General features: G+C 42.8%; 1 protein-coding gene across 1 annotated transcript in view; it reads left to right on the top strand.

Annotated features, from left to right (window-relative positions):
• Positions 1-627: 627 nt before the first annotated feature.
• LOC112074751 (solute carrier family 2, facilitated glucose transporter member 9) overlaps positions 628-11,503 on the top strand; it is a 33,297-nt gene continuing 22,421 nt past the window's right edge. The window contains exons 1-3 of the mRNA XM_070440649.1: positions 628-708; positions 5,101-5,199; positions 9,197-9,357. Of these exons, the coding sequence (XP_070296750.1) occupies positions 628-708; positions 5,101-5,199; positions 9,197-9,357 (341 nt within the window). The remainder of the gene's footprint in view (positions 709-5,100; positions 5,200-9,196; positions 9,358-11,503) is intronic.

Genomic DNA, 11,503 nt, shown 5'->3' with positions numbered 1-11,503 from the left:
CTGCTAAATATGTGTATGTGACCAATAACATTTGATTTAATTTGATACATTAAATGATATGTATAGTAGGCTAGCCTATCTACAATGTTTATGAATCAGTGTGTCACATATACTCCCTCTCCGGCCTCTAGGTCATCAGGCTGCTGATGATCCCACACACCTGTCACCATCGTCTCGCACACCTGTGCCTCAAGACACTCACCTGGACTCCATCACCTCCTTGATTATCTTCCCTATATCTGTCACTCCCCTTGGTTCTTTCCTCAGGTGTTATTGACTCCGCTTTCATGTCGGTGTGTTGTTTGTGTTCATTGTTTCTTAAAAAATAAATAAAACACTCGCTCCCTGAACTTGCTTTCCGACTCTCAGCGCACTTGTTACAGTGTCTACTGAATGACAATTTGAGAATGATGTATAGCCTAAATATATGAAGGACATTGTAGGTTGTAGGCCTTTAATGTTGGTGATTATTATTTTATTTTTTACAATAATACACTTTAGACTAGCACAAAGCATTTTTGTCCTTTTAGGTCTTTTTTTTCAATGCACTTATGAGTTTTACCTCCAGTCGGTTTTTCTCAGAAGGCTCTTAACACATTAACAGAGGCAAAGCTGATTGAATTCACTATGGTAGTCGCCCTCGCCTTGGAGAGTCACGCTGACAACCATCATGTGATGGCCTGCAGTCCGTCAAGCAGAACCAAGGAGGTTGGTTTGCTACTGGGAGGGACCTGTAGGCTTTGTGCTCCGCGGATTGGTGGGCAGAAGCTTTCACAACTTCTCAATTATGTCAGCATTCAAAACCCGCTCTTTCCACCCAAAATAACATGGATGGGAGATGCCTGTGTATAAAAAGTATTGTGGGATAAACATTCCTTTCTCTTAAACCGCACTGAAAAACCGGGGGAGCATTTATTGATGAGTTCATAGATGGCAGAGGAAATTTATTAGCAGAAGAGTGGAAATGTGTGGGGGTAAGTGTTGAATCCTGCTTTGATAATTGGCTTATTGATGATTCCTCTAGATTTTTGTCTATTTCATACAAAGACTGACTAGATTTTCTTTTCATCACTTTTTCAACAGTTGTGCCTTCTCTACAAGTATACTTTTTTCCATTTTTATATAGGGAATATGAGATACATACACGCTGGAAATAGACTGGCTTTCTATTATTATTTTTGATCCTTATAAAGCGACGCTTGCGCATTTCCCTTTTATGGAGAATATATGGTAGCGCTACAATATGGCTTATATCATAGATATGCTTGACTTTCAGATGAATTATTTTTCTTTATGGGCATGGCAACAGTTTGTTGGCCTATTGTGTGGACTCAAAACCGAGCCCAACACAGTTACTGTGCATGTGTTTGTTGTCGCCTGGCAGTGCATTCTGCTGCGGTGGTAATTAACCTCTCTGCATTTCATCTCTCAGCCAGTGCTTTCAATTCACTAAGGAATGCAGCTCATCTTAGACCAGCTAAAGCATCAGACATTAACTGCTGCAACTTGAGCTTATAAGTGGCAACCTCTTCAACGTTTTACTCAGAAAGAGGTACAGAGTAACGTGACGTTTTAATGGAAACAAATATGTGTTTTTAAGATAGTTAAAGCCTCTTATGAACTTCAATACCAGCCACTGAATCCAGGCTTGTCAGAAGACTAGAGCGACCCATTGGATGTTACAATGCTGCATTGTCTCTTTTCGGCTATTTTCATGTGTGGTTGTCTGTTAGTCTCTCCCGCTGGCCCTTTAAGAAGATTGAATTAGGTTCCCAGGCTAGCCATGCTCCACTATGCTTTTTATTGTTCACCCTAACTTCTCTGAAATCAGGGCCTTGTCTGCCTGTTTGTTTTACGATGATCGCAAGATAGAGGAAGCCTCAAACCTACGTGAGTGGTAGGCCCCAAAGTGTTTGACTAATCTTTATAGGCAGTTTAGACAAGGACAGCTTTTGTTCTGGATTGAGCTCCATATCTCATCTATGTTAATACATTTACATCAGGATGGTTTGAGTCTATGAACTCTATACGGAACTATAAAATGGCCCTGGGTACTTGGTTTACACTCGTCTATTCATTCACTCAATATAAATATGAGTACATCTTGAGCGTTTGTAATCATGTAATAGGCTACTACTGTACACCTGCTGTGGAGTTGTAGCCTGTCATATTCAGATCATTATTTTAGCTCTTGTCCTTATGTGTTCTTGTTGTACTATGCCTCAACCATTCACCTCCATACCTGACTTTCCCAAAAGCAAAATGGCAGCTTCTGTTGCTTTCTGCTGTACTCCTGCTGAAGTTTGGTTAGTAGGGTGTAGTTAAATCCTCTCTCAGCTACTGACCCTGTGTACTGGGGGTGTCAGTTAAGCTGGCTGTGCTGGAATTCAGCATCTGGACAGGGGAATAAGTTCACTTAGCCTAGTATGTCTCAGTTTATGGAGAGCTGTCATGCCCATAGGGGCACAGGGGCACGTGCCCCCTCAGATTTTTCCTGTTTTAAAATGACAAAATATTTTTTGTTTTAATTTTGTGGTGTTTCTCTGTAATACTACTAGCTGCCTAGATATGTTACGAAGTTGGCTTTAGCTAGCCCAGCTACAGTAGGTTCCCAATCTCCCAACCTTATAGCTAGCTATCAAGAAGCCATTGCAGGCCATCAATTAAGTTAGTGTAGTTATCTTGTATGCTGACACAAAGATTCTGGTAGTTATTGTGCTTTATTAGCCTACTCTGAATTCTGTCCCACTCTGAATAGATAGCAATAGAGTTTGGCCTGTAAAGGGATTTTCTGTCGAACCTTCTACATCTTAGAGATAATTTTAATTTGAGACGTCGAAGTTGGTCCATAACAATGTCTAGATGTTTATGATTTAGAACTATCGTGTAGTGTTTGATTAGTTCCTCAAGCCTTTTTGCACACCAGGTTGGGAAGAAAAACGAAGCAAATGAAAACGTGTATCTAGTAATTCGGTATTTGGCAGCTCGGTAGCGCGGGCAGCTTCCAACGAATATCGAGGGTATGGACCGATGTTCCACACGGCTTATAACCAGGGCATGTATTCATTCAGAGGCAACAGCATTTAATAATGAAAAAGTTTTGCAACGAAAAGAAAACAAGTAGTTCTTGACTTGGAACAAGTCCAGGTTTCCTCCCCTCTTTCAATCCATTATTTTCTGTTTTCAGTGCCCGAATGAACCATGACCCAGGTCCGCGCAAGGTTCAGTACAGTACAGCCCATGCCTGTGTCCCCACCGTTCCAGACGCCATACGCCTGCGCTGATTTATGATGTATTAAAACGCTTGTACATTGCGAAATCCATGTACAATCTCGATAACCCATACTAAATCCGGCTTCACACGATTAGGAAGTAACTGAAACCCTGCAAACCATTTCAGATTCTGACACCCGTATACACTATGCTTGTCATTGGTCATAGTGCGCACTAAATCTCGGACACCCAAAATCTTGCAAAGCACAATGCCAGCTACTCGATTTGTCACGAGAGTTTGCAAACAAGCTATAGCAACACATTTTGTGGGGCAGCGCCGGTTGATTGTCAAAAGTGAGCCTAGGTAGACAGTAAAAGTTTGTATAATTTCACTCTAACAATGAATTGCACGATATGTTTATCCAAACTGGCATCAATCGGACAGTACCGACAGTTTAAGGCTTCCAAATACATCAATAATACTATACTGTTAACCATTGTAATGTAGCTTACATTCGAGGTCAGCTTCCTATTGAAAACGGTTCTGTACCAGGTAACATCACAGAAGCAAAGCTGGTTATGTTGAACCGGTTGATTTTTTAAAACATCATTAAGCATAATGAACTATGGTTATGTATGTTTTCTATTGAATGCCCACGACCTGTTGTCGTCCATTTACAGTCCCACGTTCTGTACGGGTCTGCTCCCAACACTTAGGCTTACAACCACATGGACTCCATTAATGAAACGCATCATAGATATATTGGATCAGACTTATTGTGCTATCTAGAACACGACAAAATGCTTATATCTGCTGTCCCCCATTGGAGAACCCTTTGAAAACCCCTTTTCGGTTCCAGGTAGAACGTTTTCGGGTCGCCATGTAGACCCCCTCTGTGGAAAGGTTCCCAACATTGGGACCAAAACGTTCTACTAGGAACCAAAAAGGGTTATCACTATGGGGACAGCCAAATATATTTTTGATCCCTTTTTTCTAAGAGTGTTTTTAGGACCCTGAGGTTTACCTGATAACCTGTAACTAGGGCCGTTTACCTGATAGGACCCCTTGTAACTAGGGCCAGTTTTGTACCCGGATGACCTGTAATCAGGCTAGGTTTTACCCGAATAGACCTGTAGACTAGGGCTCGGGGTTGCTCTACGCGCGATTTAACCTGTAACCAGAGCTCGGTTTACCCGAATAACCTGTAAAAAACCAGGGCTGCGGTTTTACCCGAACTGAACCTGTAACCCAGGGCTGGTTCTTACCCGCCACTAACCTGTAACCAGGGCTCGGTTCTTACCCGAATAACCTGTAACCAGGGCTCGCCGTTTCTACCCCGTAACTTAACCAGTGCCGGTTCCTATACCGATAAGCGTGGTAACCGAGGGCTGGATTTTACCGAAACCTGTAACCAGGGCTCAGGTTCCCTTACCCGATAACCTGTAACAGGGCGCGGGTCTTACCGAGAACCTGTAACCTGGGGCTCGGTTTTACCCGGGATAACGCTGTAAACCCAGGCTCCCGTATTTACCGTATAACCTGTAACCAGGCGTCGGGTTGCTTACCCGATAACCTGTAACCAGGGCTCGGTTTTACCCGATAACCTGTAACCAGGGCTCGGTTTTACCCGATAACCTGTAACCAGGGCCTAGGGGTTTTCCTGGTCAGTATATGTGCTCAGAAAAAACCCTGGGCCCTGGTCATATTGTATGATAAAATTGTTTCTCATCAGGTTTTGCAGTGTTCCTACTTCCTACAGCTGTAGGATCTTAATTTGAACAGTTTCTCACAGCAGGAAAATAATCCTGGAGCAACAGGATGATCAAATGAAGACCCTACACCTGTACAGCATCTCCTAATGTTGTGTCATCTTTTCCTTCCTCTAGTCTCTCACCAAGTCGCTGCTGGCCGTGGCTTTCCTGGCCTCGTTCGGTAGCTCCATGCTCTATGGCTACAACCTGGCCGTCGTCAACTCTCCTGCAGAGGTAGGAGGCACCACAGTAACATCTCTATGCAATTAGACACTGCAGGCCTACATGCACTGAAATGGTTGTGAACAGGGAAATATACAATTTCAGTGAGATACATACAGTCAACAGGAATAGGCCTATTGTGAATATACAGACTCCATGACCGGACCTATCCTTTTTATAAGTACATATGTACTGCAGTTAGTGGACTATAACATAGGAGCTACACAAACTAAGACACCATATGTATTGTATTAGTTTACCACCATGAGTATTCTGTTCACGCCGTGTTACTACTCTCCTCGCATCTAGAGTCATGGGAGTAGTGTGAAATTGCTGATCTGGGGTCATTTTTGCATTTCCCCCACTACTGGTTAACGTTTACATTAGGGGAGGGGAAGCTGGTCCTACGTCTGTACCCAGGGGAAACTTCACCCGTGAGCCGAGCCATGAGTCTTGTTGCCTGATTTCCCGGTTGTGGTCGATTTGTTTTGACCTGGATGGTTGAACCGGTTCAGTGTGAACTGTGTCAATTCAGTCAGCCTCACATTAGACCGTGTTATTTCCACAATGGGAAAGGTTGACGTTGTAAGGCCTGCTACTGCAGAGCGTTTCCATCTTAGACTTGGGATCTTATAAGCTAAATTGATTTGTCTACAGGAGACAAAATGGTATCATAAAAACATAACACAATGGCCATTGACGTATACTTCCATAGACAATATAATCGCACATTTCTACAGCAATTATTGGTATCTGAAGTTGAATCAGCCCAGTGTCTCTGGGTTAGAGATGAGTATGCCGTGTCTCTTGTCTAACTCCCATTAGACAGCTCTGCAAGCCTATGTCAAAATACGTTTGTTACCAAATATGGTGTTTTGCTTATCAACTATTTTAATGTACTCCCGTTACGGCCAGTATGTTAGAAAAAAAAGGTCTACGTAAAATTGTACAACAAAATTTTCGGCACCTCCAATTTATTCAGCTGACTTCTGACTTCTGCATCGCATTAATGAGTGATTGGAGGTGCCGAATAGGCATTTTTTTTTCGGTTGCTTGTACATGGAAAAAATATATATGTTTTATTGTTACACACCGGATAGGTGCAGTGAATTATTATAATTTTTTTACAGGGTCAGTCATAGTAGATTTTCACCTTTTCGGCTCGGGTATTAGAACCAGCGACCTTTTGGTAGCCAACCGCTAGGCTACCCACCGCTGGCCGCTTGCAGAGCTGTCTAATGGGAGTTTGAATCGGAGCTTCCTGGGCGTTAAAGAAGAGACGCATCATACTCATCTCTAATAACATGGAACCCAAACCGGCTGCTCGCGTGTGCCATCGTGCATACATTTATTTTGTCCCCCCACACCAAACGCGGTCACGACACGCAGGTTAAAATATCAAAACAAACTCTGAACCAATGACATTAATTTGGGAACAGGTCGAAAAGCATTAAACATGTATGGCAATTTAGCTAGTTAGCTTGCACTTGCTAGCTAATTTGTCCTATTTAGCTAGCTTGCTGTTGCTAGCTAATTTGTCCTGGGATATAAACATTGAGTTGTTATTTTACCTGAACTGCACAAGGGCCTCTACTCCGACAAAATTAATCCACACATAAAACGGCCAACCGAATCGTTTCTAGTCATCTCTCCTCCTTCCAGGCTTTTTCTTCGTTGAACTTATATGGTGATCGGCATCTAAACGTTCATAGTATTACCACGACTACCTGCAAAACAGTTCGTCTTTCAATCACCCACGTGGGTATAACCAATGAGGAGATGGCACGTGGGTACCTGCTTCTATAAACCAATGAGGATATGGGAGATGCAGGACTTTCACCGCGATCTGCGTCAGAAATAGAAAGGAGTTCTAATTTAGCCCTTGGCATCGCAGACGCTCGTTGGAGCGCGCGAGCAGTGTGGGTGCAATAATTGAATAACATGGATTTCTAAATGTATTTTGTGACGCTCGCGCACGCGACGTGTCCGGTCTGGTCAGCATGTAACCCAGACACTGGGGCAAATCAGGCCGTACATGACCATGGTAAAATGAGTGAAAATGCTACCCTCCCTGTCTCATGGATACCTGATGTTACTGTTCTTGTGGTTGATGATGAAGATGATGGGGATGATGATGATGACAGGGTTGTTTTCTTTAGTGATGGATATTGCAATGTTTTTCATTTCAATTCCATTGTCAAATCTGTCCACGCCCTCTTCTTATAACCATTTTAGGAATGTTTATCGATTACATCCCTGTCACACAATCCCTTGCTCCAATTGTTGGTTCCCTCCTTTTATTGTCCGTGCTTCAAATTCCCCAGTGGACATACAGTATAATTAGAAATTTGCACGGCTCCAAAACACAACCTAGTCTTTCACATCTGGAAAACAAGCAGGAAAAACTGGCCGACACTTCACCAACAAATCGGTGGCAATCTTTTGGCACTAATGTGGAAGTCAGGTGGGGAATCAGGACCATTAATGACCCTCCTTCCTGCCAAATGGGTTGTCACGAGACTGTAGTGTCTATTCACAGACCTGGGTTCAAATCCGATTTGAAATACTTTGCCAGCTTGTTTTAGTCTACCCGGATTGTCGGATGAGTGAGTTTAGCACTTTTGTAACTATCCCATTGGTTCCATTGTGCCAGGCAAGCTCAATCAAGCCCAGCTTACGTGTTTGAAATGATTTCCAATAGTATTTGAACCCAGGTCTGTCTCTTCCACTGAGAGAGTTGTATTCTGCTGCTCTGTTTCAGCTATGGCTAGAGAGAGGCAGAGGGAAGAAGATGAATGAATTACATAATAGTAACACCACGCTGATTCAGAGACAATAACGTCATTAGAGAAGGAGAGAGGCCAGTATTAGAAAAAGAGGACAGGAAAGGAGGTGCATAGCCAGGTGTACAGTGCATTCGGGAAGTATTCAGACCCCTTGGCTTTTTCCACATTTTGTTACGTTACAGCCTTATTCTAAAATGGATTAAATAAATACAAATTCTCATCAATCTACACACAATACCCCATCATGACAAAGCAAAAACTGGTTTTTAGAAATGTATTAAAAATAAAAACAGATATACCTTATTTACATAAGTATTCAGACACTTTACTCAGTATGTTGTTGAAGCACCTTTGGCAGCGATTACACCCTTGAGTCTTTTGTGGTGCTGTATCATAACAAAATGTGGAAAAAGTGAAGGGGTCTGAATACTTTCCGAATGCACTGTATGTGCCTGCACTGAAATTGAGTGAAAATAGATTTTCCTTCATAATCTCTCTTAAAAGGGAACGGAAATGCTACAGACAAATGTAACGATGCCAAAAGACACACATGTAAATAGTTAGAAAATAAAAGCCTGGGTATTGTCTGTTGATCCCATCACTTCTAGACTAGTGTCTGGATATGACTTCCTTATCTACATTCTACCCTTTCTCCTCCTCGCCTTCCTCAGTACATACACTGAAAAACAGCTTCTATCTCAAGGCCATCAGACTGCTAAACAGCAATCACTAACTCAGAGAGGCTGCTGCCTACATTGAGACCCAATCACTGGCCACTTTAATAAATGGATCACTAGTCACTTTAAACAATGTCACTCTAAATAATGCCACTTTAATAATGTTTACATATCTTACATTACTTATATCACATGTATATACTGTATTTGATAACCATCTATTGCACCTTGCCTATGCCGCTCGGACATCGCTCATCCCTATACTTATATGTACATATTCTCATTCACCCCTTTAGATTTGTGTGTATTAGGTAGTTGTTGGAGAATTGTTAGATTACTTGTTAGATATTACTGCACTGTCGGAACTAGAAGCACAAGCATCTCGCTACACTCGCATTAACATCTGCTAACCATGTGTATGTGACCAATAACATTTGATTTGATAAAGCAGCTTTACAACCAGACAATGGTGTCTGCTTCTAGCAATTTCTTCTGACTTGACATGGTATCTACGGTATGTTTGACTCTTTCTTCCTCCTCTCCCAGTACATCAAGGCATTCTATAACCAGACGATGGTAGCAAGGAACGGAAAGGGCCTGGACGACAAGAAGCTTACGTTGTTCTACTCTGTCACCGTGTCTGTGTTTGCCATCGGGGGCATGGTGGGCAGCCTCATGGTGGGCATACTAGTCACCAGATTTGGAAGGTAAGACTTAGCCCCAAGTCTTAGACTTGCCCCTCCAGCCATAATTGACATAACGCCACTGACATACGCCACTGACATAACGTCATTGACATAATAAAAAGCACGAGCTGGCGCACACCCAGAGAAAATGATTTAGCGTAGAGGTGCTGACAGAGAATAAGCTGTTAAACTGTAAGCTATGAAAATAAAGAGAGTTGAACAGTCCATATATATAACTTCCCAGTCATTTATTTGGTTAAAAAAACGACCAACGTTGCGGCATCACTGTGCCTTCTTCAGGGTAATGTCATGAATGCTTGAACCAGGTTATGTAGACAAACAGTGCAATTGCGTGGTCACAATATTGAGGATAGCTTCATGAGATCTGACCTGCCCCCTGAGCCCACTCAGCCACTCTTCACACCCATTCCACATGGGAACTACAAACGTGGCTCTTGCGCACAGTGCAATAGCACTACAAAAACATCCTTCTTCAGACACCCACATATGTCAAAAAATCCCTGTTAGGGGTATCATCTCATGCAAGACAAAGGGAGTAATCCATCTCATCACCTGTACATGTGGGAAAGCCTACAAAGGGAGACAGGATATCCTGTCTTAAAAAATTGACCCCCTAGTGGTCTGAATATTGACTTTGATCTCAGGCCCTTCTTATGACCAATTATATTGTCTGTGAACAGGTCTTGTAAATGAATGCATTCTTTCTCCAGCTTATCGGAGTACACCCTATATGTTCCCCCGGTTGATGATGCTTATTGTGCATTATGGTTGAACCAAAAGAATACATGTCACAAAAACATTGAGTGAAATTGGAAATATTTAAATATATGGGTGACATTAAATGAAACGATGTATGTTGATGCTAATGTTATGCTAATGATAACAATTCAATAATATATTCAATAAGCTGTGGGCTATTGTCTTTTAACAGTTTCGCTCAATTCATTCTGATCAACCTAGCAATTACGACACACCCCTCACTATTGTCATTGGTTGCACTAATTGCACTGTTTGTCTACATAACCGAGTTTAAGCATTCATGACATTACCCTGAAGAAGGCACAGTGAATGCCCAAAACTTTGGTGTGTTTTTACCCAATCAATTACTGAGAGGTTATACATATGGAGTGTGCGACTCTCTTTGTTTTTATAACGTCATTGACATAACGTCATTGACATAACGTCATTGACTGATCAGTAAACAACTAAATGACAGTCACATTTGTCTCTGACCACTCTTGTTGGTGCAAGTGCCTGACAATGTCTACACCCCATTGAACTTTTTTCACATTTTGCTGCCTTAAAATTCTATCTAAAAAGGGATTGAAATATACACTGCTCAAAAAAATAAAGGGAACATTAAAATAACACATCCTAGATCTGAATGAATGAAATATTCTTATTAAATACTTTTTTCTTTAACCCCAACCATTGACTGACGCAGCCACTAACGCGGTCATGCTGGAGGGATTGCAGGCAGCAGAACGTTCCTCCACAGTCGTTCTCAGACTCTGTTTGCGTCTGTCACTGGCTCAGTTGAACTGGCTTTTATTGTGAAGAGCACAGGGCGCCAAGTTGGCGAAATTTGTCCACTCTTGGTGCTTCTCTAGGCATAATGCCCAAACGTCCTGCCGTGTGGTTCGGGCTGGTTAAGGCACAACCACCCACCCTGTGGACCGTCCGGTCCCTCATACCACCCTCAATGGAGTCTGTTTCTGAGCGCGTTTCAGAGCAAGACACTGCACATTTGTGGCCTGCTGGAGGTCATTTTGCAGGGCTCTGGCAGTGCTCCTCCTGCTGCAAAGGTGGAGGTAGCGATCCTGCCTGCTGGGTTTGTTGCCCTCCTACGGCCTCCTCCACGTCTCCTGATGTACTGGCCTGTCTCCTGGTAGCGCCTCCATGCTCTGGACACTACGCTGACAGACACAGCAAACCTTCTTGCACAAAGCTTGCATTGATGTTGCCATCCTGGATGAGCTGCACTACCTGAGCCACTTGTGTGGGTTGTAGACTCCGTCTCATGCTTCCACTAGAGTGAAAGCACCGCCAGCATTCAAAAGTGACCAAAACATCAGCCAGGAAGCATAGGAACTGAGAAGTGGTCTGTGGTCACCACCTGCAGAACCACTCCTTTATCCGTTGGGGC

This window comes from Salvelinus sp. IW2-2015, unplaced genomic scaffold, assembly GCF_002910315.2.
Source record: "Salvelinus sp. IW2-2015 unplaced genomic scaffold, ASM291031v2 Un_scaffold2796, whole genome shotgun sequence".
NCBI lineage: Eukaryota > Metazoa > Chordata > Actinopteri > Salmoniformes > Salmonidae > Salvelinus > Salvelinus sp. IW2-2015.
This window is presented reverse-complemented; position numbering and strand designations above follow the sequence as displayed.